The sequence below is a fragment of the Amblyomma maculatum genome, chromosome 1 (assembly GCF_055883805.1).
Source record: "Amblyomma maculatum isolate TAMU_Amacu chromosome 1, ASM5588380v1, whole genome shotgun sequence".
In the NCBI taxonomy this organism is placed as follows: Eukaryota; Metazoa; Arthropoda; class Arachnida; order Ixodida; family Ixodidae; genus Amblyomma; species Amblyomma maculatum.
The window spans coordinates 468,808,268-468,820,869 of record NC_139344.1 but is presented as its reverse complement, the minus strand read 5'-3'; the positions used below and the strand labels follow the sequence as shown (position 1 = coordinate 468,820,869).

At 47.4% G+C, this 12,602-nt stretch overlaps 1 protein-coding gene across 1 annotated transcript in view; it reads right to left on the bottom strand.

Annotated features, from left to right (window-relative positions):
• Positions 1-414: 414 nt before the first annotated feature.
• The window catches only part of LOC146209923 (dnaJ homolog subfamily C member 2), a 122,319-nt gene continuing 110,131 nt past the window's right edge, over positions 415-12,602 (bottom strand). Inside the window, exons 16-17 of the mRNA XM_084605074.1 lie at positions 3,180-3,340; positions 415-610 (exon numbers count right to left, since the gene is read on the bottom strand). Of these exons, the coding sequence (XP_084461200.1) occupies positions 533-610; positions 3,180-3,340 (239 nt within the window). The 3' untranslated portion in view covers positions 415-532. The remainder of the gene's footprint in view (positions 611-3,179; positions 3,341-12,602) is intronic.

The following is a 12,602-nucleotide window of genomic DNA, read 5'->3' as shown; positions in this document are numbered from 1 at the left end:
ACCCGCAAAGATCATTGTTTTGTTCTAAATAAAGCACCGAAATAGTCTTTTTTTTTTCATTTTAGTAAATGGTAATAAGCTTTATCTGAGGCGCAAAAAATGTCATAAAAGTCACGATGAGTAAGCCAGCAATGACCCTGCAATTATGATAAGTCCATTAGGTGGCCAAAGAGCCACTGAGAGCATGCATGTAAGCAAAAGAAAAAACAAAAACAAAGAACACTCAGTTAAAGGTAAAATTTTCACAATGACACTTGATACAAGTAACCGCAGAAAAGACTGTTGGGATAATTACGTGTAACGTTCTTTGCACTGTCTGAACTGAGCTGCACTGCACTACGGTAACTGAATTGATGATAAGTCTGAGAAAAAAAAAAGAATGCTCACACTTTTTAGTACACTCAAAACAAGATGTAGTGATACAAAAGCATGGCCATTTATTTGGACAGTGGATACAGTTTTCCAGGTCACTTATATTTATTGGTGTGCTCATCCCAGACACTGAGGGGAGGTATAAAACTGCAGCCCCCATTCACTTTCGGCCCCCCTGGGCCACTGCGGCTGCTGCCTGCTGGGCGGCCTTCTTGGTCTTCACCAGCTCCACCAGATCCTGCAAGGGCAACCACGCTTGCTCAAATACGGGACAGGCATCGAGGAGAGACTCATGTTGACTTGCATCGATAGATTCTAATAAGAAAGAGAATATTCTTCCTAAAACAGAGCCTTTGTAAGCTAGGAAAAAATTTAAAAATTTAAATATGAATATATTGCTGCAACTGGGCCCTGTTGAAAGCAAGCTGCAATGGCTTTCAGACAGATAACCTGCATGGATCTGTAAGGGTGGGCTATAAAGCGCTGATCGTGGAGTCATGTTCATGACTGACATCATGAGCTTGAATTCAGTGGAAAGATAAAGACAAAATGCTACAATTTCAAATGCTATGTCCTCAGCGATCAAATGCAGATTTTTGGACTACAGTCGAACCCGGATATATCGAACCCGAAGGGGATCGCGAGATAATTCGATATACAGAAATCGGCTTGAAACGCCACTTGTGATCGTGAAAAATGATACGGTATTTGTCGCGTAGTCAACCCACTCGCATAATGAACCCACTCCTCATTCCCACCCCCCCCCCCCCCCCCACCTCCGCTTCCCGGAGAATTTGGAAAAAAATAATAATAATAAAAGCGTTGGGTGGTGCGCCCCTCCGTCGTACCCGCCCGTCACATCCACAGCTCATTTACTGGCAGTGCGCCAAGATGCTGTGCAGTGATAACATCACCACGTGTTTATCTTTTGACTACTTTTCATAGATCTTGCGGTCGCAGAGGGAGAACTTGGCAGAGTGCCCGCGTGATGGCTTGATTGCACAAGCCTGGTTCGATTTATTGCACCGCGCATGGGGTGAGGCGGGCGTAGTCCACTGCTACAAAATCATCGGCAAGCGTGATAGCTGCAAATGCCGTTTGGAGCAAACAATGCTAAAAGCCGATGTCATGATCGCAGCCGACCGCATGATTTCGTTGATTCATAGATGAGAGAATAAACTACACTCGCAAAAAAAAAAAATTAAAAATCTGCCTTTTCTGAACATCCGCAGCCGCCATAGCATACGTTCAGTACGACGGCAAGAATAAATGACTCTCGCAAAAAGAAAAAACAATTGCCGCTTTTTAGCGTCCGCAGCTTGACACGAGACGCTCATCGCCGCCGCGCGCAGAGCGTTCACAGCACACACTGGAGAAGCATCTGCCGCAGGCCAAACTGGCTTGTCCGCACATGCATAGTGCATGCTGCTGCGAACGAACACCGGAAAAGAGAGAAGAAGGGGAGAGATAAAGCTCTGCAGAAGAGTGGGCACACCCTCACGCTTCGCTCTATCGCGGTTTTCCCCTCTCCCCAATGCCACAGCTGCGTTGGTTCCCTCTCGTTCCTTCACACACGACTTGCAAACGTCACGTGCTAACGCGGCAGCGATTACCGCAGATGTGCGAGCCTTTGGGCGAAGGGGCGCAACGCTGCCCTAGACCAGCCGTCGTGGAGCTGTGCCCTCTCATTTCTTCCGTGCGTGCCTTGAAAACGTCACGCGGCAAATGGCCGAGGTGATGCGATAGTCTTTGGGCGAGGCGCACCATCCAAGGCGTGGTGCGGAGTTCGATATATCGAACAGCCGGTGAAATTGAGTTCGATATACGACGCAGCTTTCCCATATTTTCAAGGGGATATTCCGCGAGTTCGATATAGCCAAAATTCGAAATATCCGAGTTCAATATATCCGGGTTCAACTGTATAAAAACTTCTAAGCAGGCAAAAAGTGCCAGACAATTAATTTTACCAACAACATGATACAGTGAAAGCGTCATGATATGGTCCTAGTTAACAAATTTCAGAGCAGTAAGAATTTGCGAAAATTTCCTGGCTGAAATGGCTTTGTGCAAAATGCACAGACAGTTGGACGATCTAAACATTTTCCAGCCCCATTATGTATGATACGACCATGGAATCATAATTGTACCCACAAAGAGCTAGGCCCTGCCATAACCAGCCATGCAGTAAGCATTCAAGCCCCAAGCCGTGGTGGGCAGCCAATGTACACTAAATGCCGCAACTGTCAATCATACAGCATGCTCCACAAGTGCTTTGGCACAGAGCATGACAATTACCAATGTTGCGGTTGGTAATTGTGCGGACCGCAAGCAATAAGCAATGGCATGTGGCTCTATATGAATAACCATCAGCTATGAACAGATGTGTCTGTTCTACTGTAACAGATGCACTGTCCATTTAAATCCTCACTGATGGAGAATTTTTAAGCCTAAGACGATGTGTGCAGTTTGCACTTTGATGGCAATAAAACAGCATTCTGTCTCAGTGACTTTAAGAGGCAATGAGTGGGGCATGTCAAAATATGTTGAGCAACAGACACAATATGATTACAAAACAAGACATCTAATCGCAAACTGCCTATACTGTGGACGTTCTGCAACTGCAAAGCTTTGTAAATTACACAGCCACCTGCACAGTCTGCACAGGCAGGCTTAAAACTTCAATAATGACTGAAATGGCCAATGCCTCAACTCTATGCACATGGACTGCAAGCAGGGAGGAGACCTTCCCGCACTAATGTCCCACTGAGAAATCTCCCTTATGCTGGACACTGTGTCCTCCTCCCCACCTTGTAGCGGCGCATGCATTCCTTCTTGGAGCGGGTGGGCACGCATTCAGCGATGCGGTCCCAGCGATCAGGCGTGCTTGCTGGGTACGTCTTGAGGGCCTGCTCCAGGAGTCGCTGTTCGTCCGCCTGCCACACGGTGCTCGCCCCGCCACCTGCGTCACCTGCACACACCCCACCCGTGTCAGTTTTCCAGTGCATTTGGGCCTTTATGACGCAACAATGCCATTCATTTTTGCATTTCCCCCTGCAGACAAAATATTTGGTTGCAAAGCGAATATGTGACAATCAACTGCTTGGAGGTCAGACCAAATACAGTCAAATCCACTTATACCAATACCAGTTTTAACAATATAGCGGATATAACAATGGGCAGCCGCTGCACCGTTAGGTTTCCCATGTGCTCTATGATAAAGCAAACCGCTTATTATAATGGTGTCATATTATATTATTGGTTGTGACAATCAAATATGGTCACTGAAAGTCAACAAAAACAGAAATGCAACGACTACAAAAGCGCGAGCGTACGCAGAAACACCGATGCAGTAACAATAAAAAAAAGAAAGAAAAAAATCGTGCTCGGGTACGTCAGGGAAGCTTGCACGCTGCAAAGACGTGGGAGAGGACGGAGCGCTTCCTCACGTGGAGGAGGAGGGAATGAGTAAGGTGCTCATAGACACTGCCATTCTGAGGAAGAGCTTTGACCGTTTGCGGCCTAGGAAACTCGCGTCCTCTCTGCTTCTACATGGTGGAGCAGTCCATTCTGAGGATGTGCTGCACTATCCTCCCTTATTTGCTTTGCGCAGGTTGCACATGCTTTGTGGCAGGCATGCAGCAGTGTTCGTGCGCATGTTCCTAGTGTGTTTCTCTTAGTGTGATACCATCGTTGCCACAGTCTTGCTGGCCCTGGATTTTCTGTGAACTGCGATGGAGAATCTTCCTCCAGGAAGCGCGACACAACCTGCGCTAAAAGTTAACGGAACATTGTACACGAGCACAAGGATGGCGTAAAAGTGTGCAACTTGGTGCGAAAGTATGCACTGACGCAACAGCCAGTATCGACAATCATCCGCAACGCACTCAAGATTAAGATAGAAATAAGTGCCAGTGCTGCTCATGCAATGGATGACCGGAAGAGCGTTTGACACAGGGCTTACAAATACACAGAACAGCCGCTCTACCAGTGGTTCTTGACCACCCATGCTGCGAACCTGCAGATTAGTGGCCCGATTTTAGCGGAGAAGGCGAAGCACTTTGACAAATCAACACAGTGATGACCGAACTTTGGTCCACAGTGAGCGGTAGTGACGGCGATGTGTCAGGACTTGAGGAATTTTTATATGTTGACGATACAGTCATGACAGATGAAGAGCTGACAGACGAGGCTATTGTTGCAGCAGTCAATGGTGCGGAGGACGGTCACAGTAGCAATGACGACGATGAATCGGAACCTGTGTAGGTTGCGTTTCACTAGGAGGCTTTGAGAATGATCAACTCTACGGGACTTTGTTTTGAAGCGAAAGCTTCATTGGCCCCTTTCGTCATGGCATCGATTTCCACCATGGCTGCACCCCTCTTTCTACTTTCACCCACACCTTCCTCCCTTCCATTACAGTGCGATTCAGGTGTCCACAGAACAAGTATGACATATACTGTGCCTTTCCTTTCCTATGAACCAATTAAATAGACAGAGAGGCAGCCTGATGTCACCTTGAACAATCTTGAAGGTCAAAGACATATACCGTGCCTTTCCTTTGTTATAAACCAGTTTAGATATACGAAAAAAAAAAAAAGGCTGTGGTTTCACCAAGCCACCGCGTCTCTCCAGTTAGCTCCATATGGCTCCTGGCGCATGCCCAGCTTGGCTCATCCAGGGCTCCGCGAAATGGCTACTAGCCTAATGTTGCTTTCCTAGTGTTGCGTCCACAAGACAAAATATGAAAACATGATAAGGTGCAGGTATTCAAAATTCTGTGGTGTCCACTCAAAAGCATAAGGCTCCTTTCTATCCCCATAACCTAATTTACCAGCTCAGTGTCATGGAGGTTTTTACCTTGAACAACCTTGAAGGTCAAAGACAGATACTGTGCCTTGACTTTCTTATAGACAAATGTACAATATACAAGAAAAAAAATATGAATCTTGGCCTGGTTAGCTGTAGGTGTCCACAATACTGTGGAGTCCACTCAAAGTCCCTAAAACCTAATTTAAATAAAAGTTATTAAAAACTGCACAATAAAAAGGTGTTAAAAAAAAAGGCTATCACTGCAACACTCGGCTTTCGCTCTGTCACTAGGTTCAAGCCATGCTTAAACTCCCATAATATTTTGCTAAGAACCTTCCCCTGCACTATGTTTAGCAGTTGGATGCCCTGCAGAAAGATGTCGGCCAGATTGCCATTAAACAGAAAACGCTTATGAATTACAGGTTTCTTCCTGCTAAGAAATGAAAAGCGTAAAGTGTAAGCTACCTCGTCTTCATTAAATGTGTAGTTTTCGTTTTTTTTTTTGCTCTAACCAGCTTGTAGGACTTATCGGTTATAGCAATAATATTTCCATGGCACTTCAATATTGTCATAAGTGGGTTTGACTGTATTTTCGAATAACTTCAAATATAATACAATTAGGTAACTAAACACACATGCTTTCACACAAAAGTGCAGCAATTAAAAGAAAAAAATGTTCCAAAGCGACTCAGGCTGTGAGAGACGCCAGAAAAGGAGGAGATACCGCAAATTTTGCTTTCATCCACTAGGAGCACAATTTAAGGTACCTGTAAGGCTAACCAGACTGCACGGGCAAGTGAGGGGAAATCATATACAGTCACAGACCGATTTTTCGAACCCTCAAGGGGCCGAGATAGCGTCCGGAAGATCACGCAGTCCGAAAAAACGAATTCACGTAAAAAAAGTCACTTTATTTAGCGAACGGATTGAAAAAGTGGTCAATATGCCTTTGTATATTGATGATCAACGTTGTCGTAAAAATAAGTAGGCTTGCACGTCGGCAAGGGTGAAGTTCTCGCTGTACACAGCCGAAAGCACCATCAGAGCTCGGGTTAGTTCACTGCAAGTTGGCAGCACAGCCTCCTCACTGTCGGAGCCCAAGTCATCACTTTCAACTACCTGGCAAACAATTTCTTCGTTGGTGAGTTCAGCGCAGAGCTCGATTTCGCTGTCAGCGTTAGCGAACTGCTCCTGCGTCACTTCCATGGGAACGACTCCTGCAGTGCTCAAGTGCTTGATGAGGTCAGCAGACGAAGCCGGCTGATGGGATTCACTGGCACTATCATCGGATGACAACGGCACTTTATCTCTGATCATGAAACCAGCGTGGCGGAAGCAATTCTGCAGTGTCTCCTCGGTCACCGCTTTCCATGCATCGGAAAGCATTCCCAGTGCAGACAAGCCGACACTGTAGGTTTTGCCGCTGTCCACGCTTAACACCATGCGACTAAGCACGCGTGACCGATAGAGCTGCCTGAGTGTCCGAATAACGCCCAGTGTTAGTGTCCGGTAGTTGACGCGACGATGTAAACAGCACAACACACAACACGTGGATGGCGACCGTGGCAACTGACAACTGTGCAGCAAGTGGTGTCTGCTATCGAGACTATACAATAGAACCCCGCTGTTGCGTTCCCGGCTGCAGCGTTCTTATGATCGAGTCCCGGCATGACTCACACAGTGTTCTATGCATTAGAAACCCCGCTGTTACGTCGTAACTTCGGGCACGTTCCCGCATCATACGTCGCGAACTGGCAGGCCTGAGTAACAAGCAGCTACAGCCATGTTTACTTTTAAAACCAATTGACTTGGCCTGACTTGACCTGACTTGGCCTGTCGTTGCTAGTGTGTTTACAGAAGGCGCTCGCGGTGCTCGGGCAATCATCAGCAGTCGAGCCTTTTTTTTTTTTTTCATCTTTTTTACCTATCATTGTGCCATTTTTCATTCTCCCATGCTGCTTCCTTTGTGTGGTTGGTGCTTGCGCGGGTACTTCGTGCTTCGGACTCCTTCCACATATCATTGCATCGTTTCGCGCCTCCGGCTAGGAATCATTTCGCGTGTATTTTCCTGCAGTGGGATATGCAAGAAGTGAATTCGTACCATGATTGTGTGCACACGCGTCCAGCGCGCTCAATTGCTGACCCTTTCACGCTGCAACGTAAATCACTGTGGGTTAGCGGCTGCCTCGTTCCGCCACAGCACAAGAACTTGTTACAGTGATGGAATCAAGAAAGCGCTTTCCTTGGAGGAAAAGCTGAACATTCTTCGCATCGTGGATGCAAACCCGACGCGGAAGCGGCTGTGCATCGCAAAAGATCTTGGACTCGCGCCATCCACCTCAAACTCCATTGTTTCGAAAAGAAACGAGATCGAAGGAAACGCCCGGTCATTCGACATCAAAAGCAAGCAAGCCCACAGTGCGGGGCATGTGCAGCTTGATGAGGCTGTTTACACATGGTTCAAGCAAGCCAGAGCTGCAGGTGTGAATTTTGATTGCACCATTTTGCGCGAAAAAGCGCTGGAGTTAGCAGACAAGCTTGGGATCGATGATTTCAGTGCGTCAAACGGTTGGATCAACCGCTTTAAGAGAAGGCACAGAATTTGCTATCGAACCGCGAACGGGGAGGCTGCAAGCGTGGACACTGCAACCGTAGACAACTGGAAAGAGTCCATGGTGGGCATTATCGAGGGCTATGAACCCAGGGATATTTTAAATGCTGATGAAGCGGGCCTCTTTTATGAGGTGCAGCCATCAAAGACGCTGAGATTTAAAGGCGAGGCTTGCCACGGCGGGCAAAGCAGCAAAGAACGCCTCATCGTATTGTGTTGCTACTCGGATGGCTCCAAGATGATGAAGCCGTGGGTCACTGGAAAATTTCGAAGCCCATGGTGTCTGAAAAGCATCCGATACCTGCCCTGCCACTACAAGAACAACAGCAAAGCCTGGATGACGTGCGCAATTTTTGAGGAGTTCTTGTCCTACACGGACTCGAAAATGGGCAGTCAGGGAAGAAAGGTTGTTTTTTTTTAGAAAACTGCTCCGCGCATGTAAGGACACTACGTCGCTGCGGGACGTCAAGGTGGTGTACCTCCCGGCCAGCACAACAAGCCACCTTTACCCTTAGATGCTGGCATCATAAAAAATGTCAAGCATTTTTACAGAAAGTGCATAACGCAGCGATCCCTGGCCTCAGTGGATCGCGGGCAGCAGCCGACTGGCATTACAGTTCTTGATGCCATGCACTATTTGGCTACGGCATGGAGCGCTGTCACTGCCGCAATGGTCAAAAACTGCTTTGCGAAGTGTTTCAGCGACGCAGACTGCGCAGCAGAACCTGTAAGCACCGAGGACTGCAACTCGACACGGCCATGGAAGCAGTTGGCGCCTACTGGATCGTGTACAGCGATCATGTTTCTGTAGACGATGCCGTTGTCACCTCAGAGATGATGACCATTTACCAGATCGTGGCCGAGTGTGTCAACGCGCACAACAGTGGCGACAAAGAGGAGAAGGTTGAGCCGCTGCCTGAACCCACCTTCACTTCGGCTGTAGCGGCATTAGACCTTCTCAGAAGGTATGTTTGCGATGACCGCGAGAGCCACACGGCACTGCAAGTAATTGGAAGAACAAGTTGTGCTCACGGTACGCGAGAAAATGCGACAGACAACGCTGCACGACTTTCTTAAGCGTTAGCATGGTAATAAACATGCATTCACTTGCCCACTACTGTCATTTTTCAATTTGTCCTCCTTCCCGGCTCTTACATTTCCCGGCTGTTATGTTTTTTGTTGTTGTTGTTTTTTTTGTTGTTGAACAACGTATCAGCGGGGTTCTACTATACCGGGTATGTGAGGTTCCGATGGCATGAGGTCCGTTCGATTCACCTGCACTACATGAATTAGTTCATGTGGTACTGCACTTCGCCATTCCTTTCAACGGTGCAACATGGCACCATCTGCAAGACGCAGTTTGTTTCAAAAAGTGTAGACGTCGTGCAGGTTTAGTTCACGAAAAGTTCACCAAAACTGAGCACCACCTCAGAGGTCAGTGTCAAAATGGTGCAGCTGCAGCCGCTACGTGAAAGCAGACGACAGCTTGTGCGACAATGGCTTGCGTGTTGTGATCATTGGCAACGATAACGATGGCGCCCGTGTTCGCCAAAGAAACGATGACATGTAGTTCAAACCAGGCCTATAATAAGTAAGCACTTCAATCGTGATTAGTAAAAGTTGTATGCACTTCGTGCCAGCTGCCGCATGGCGCACATGCTCGATCGTGTTCTCGTTAACAAGTGGAATAATTAACTGGGTCTTTTAGCAGTTTATTACAACGCACAAGCCAAAAGCATAATGGATAGTTAATGGCAATACTTCAGTCATGTGCTATTTGAAAATTTATCAAGTTAACTGAGGCGTTGGCGTCGGCTGATAAGAGTTGCACACAGCCGACCGCAGCTTGTTGGTGACACCAAGGCTAGCAGACGACCCGGCCTGCACTCTATCTACCATTCGTTTAGAAAGCTGCCGGTGCTGATGCTGCACCTGAACTGCTGGACCTGGCACTGCACGCTTGTGGCACCACCGCAGTACTTTAAGCAACAGGTGCAGAAAGTGCAGCCGAATCGAACAGACCTATGATGAGCGGATGATATGACACGTGCGTTCGAGGTTGCAGAAAAGCAAAATGGCAGCGGCCAGAAAAGCAAAATGGCACCGGCGATGTTTTCATTTTCGATAGCTCTTGAGTCACGAGTAGAAAAAAAAGTCAGGAAAATCGAACAAGAAGGATTTGAAATGTCTGAAATTTCGGTCGGTGTTATACAGTGACTATGGAGCGCGTGGCGGTGCTATGGCAAGGTCCAGATTTTCAGGCAGGTCCGGAAAATTGGGCATCCGAAATATCGGTCGGCGACTGTAGTACAGTCGAACTCGGATATATCGAACTCGAAGGGGATCGCGAAATAGTTCGATATATCGATAATTCGATATACAGAAATCGGCTTGCGACGGCATTTATGATGCGAAAAAACGATACCGTATTTGTTGCGTAATCAACCCACTCGCATAATGAACTCACCCTCCACTTTTGCACCCGAGAATTAAAAAAAAAAAAAAAAAATGCGTTAAGGCCAGCTCGCTCACATGCAAGCTACTGAGCGATCACAGCGACTGAGCGAAAATTTTCAAACTTGTTGGAACTGCGTCCCTCTCGCCGCTCGAGTCACCGCGGCAGCTCAAAACAACAAGGTTTCTGTTTCGTCGCGGCGGCAGAAATCCCGATCATTTTCGCTTGCATGTCGATGGCGCGCGTCAGTCCGTTTCGGTCGTCTCATCCACAGCTCATTGGCAGCGTGCCAAGATGCTGCGCAGCGATAACGTCAGGGCGCATTTATCTTTTGATAGCTCCTGCGGTGGCGGGGAGCGAACTTGGCAGAGTGGCCGTGATGGCTTGATTGCACAAGCCTGGTTCGATTTATCACGCCGCACTTGGCGCGCTTGGGGCGGGCGTCATGATAGCAGCAGCTGACCGCGTGCTTTCGCTGATTCATACATGCAAGGATATACGATAAAAAATAAATACCTAAATAAAATAAACATCCCCGCAAAAAAAAAAAATCCTGCCGCTTCTTAACATCCGCAGCCGCCATATCTTACGCTACGCCGCGCATACAGCACAACGATAAGAAAGAATAAAAAAAAAAAAAAAGAGTTGCCGCTTCTTAACATCCGCAGACGCCATAGCCACGTCCGCCGCTGCAAGCAGAGGGTTCGCAACACAGACTGGAGAAAAGCGTCCGACGTCTGTCTGAAAACGGGCTGAGCTGGCTTGGCGCATGCGTTGCGCGTGCTGAAGGAGAGAGATAACTCGGCAAAAGAATGGTCACACCCACGCACATGGCTTGCAAACGTCATGTGTTGGCGCGCGGGAAACGACAACTGCAGATGCACGCGCCTTTGGGGAATGGGCGCGGCGCTGCCCAGAGCAGCCGTCGCCGAACTGTCCCCTCTCATTCCTTCCGCGCGTGGCTTGAAAACGTCACGCGGCAAATGGCCAAGGGTGAAGCGATTGTCTTTGGGGAAGGCACACTTTCCAGTGCGTGGTGCGGAGTTCGATATATTGAACGACCGGTGAAATTAAGTTCAATATATGACGCGGCTTTCCTATACTTTTACATGGGATTTTCAAGGGGATATTTCGTGAGTTCGATATAACCAAAATTCGATATATCCGGGTTCGATATAACCGGGTTCGACTGTAGTACATAGCAGCACATAGCACTATCGTTGTAGGCTAGCCAATACCTTTGTTATAACAAAGGTATTGGCTCCCTGAACAACAAAACTCTTTGCCACTCCACATCAACTGAATGCTGTCATGAAACAGTGTAATGTGGCCAGATGGCTCCTTACTGGAGGAGGGATGTTGGTGGTCAATTATCGGAGGTGTAACCTGCACAACAGTGCGCCTATGCTACAACTTGAGCTCCTTCATGCCAAGCACTAAACTGCAAGCCCCACGATGGGCCCGAACACCAACACAAACTGAGTGTGTAAAAGGAAAATAAAAAATGTGATAAAAAATAAAATTCTATGAAGAGAATGTAGTAAATACTCTGCACAAGTGCCGCAAACAGGAAAGTGTGGAGAAATCTGTGAGAGAGTGTTGCGTGCGGCCCTAGGAAATGAGAGCTATCATCATCTTCACAATCACTGGATAGAGGGGAAGCGCTGGCCTGATCACTACCACAACTGCATAAAGGGTTTATCAACACGTATCACCAACGTATCTACAACCTTAGATATGCAGATGATACCACTTTAATGGCAGAAAGTGAAGTGGAACTCAAGAGACTTCTGATGCGCATACAAGAAGAGAGTGAGAAGTTTGGGCTTAAACTGAACATTAAAAATACAAAGATCATGGCGTCTTGCTCTATCAAGTCCTGGAGCATCAAGGGACGAGAAGTGGAAGCTGTGACAAATTTTCTCTTCTTGGGCTCCAAAATTACCTCGGAAGGAGACTGCAGCCATGAAATTAGGAGACGCCTGCTTCTGGGAAAGAGAGCAATGGTTTGCCTTGACCGCCTAGTAAAGAGCAGAGACATTAGTCTGCCAACCAAGATCCGTATAACTCGTGCTATGGTCTTTTCAGTTGTGATGTATGGATGCGAGAGTTGGACTGTGAAAAAGGCTGACCACCGAAGAATTGACGCGTTTGAATTGTGGTGCTGGCGAAGACTCTTGAGAGTTCCTTGGACTGCCAGAAGATCAAATCAGTCTATATTGTCGACCATAAACCCTGACTGCTCATTGGACGGTCAAATTCTAAAGTTAAAGCTCAGCTACTTTGGTCATCTGATGAGAAGAGAGGAGTCGCTGGAGAAATATTTGATGTTGGGAAAGGTTGAAGGTCGCCGGA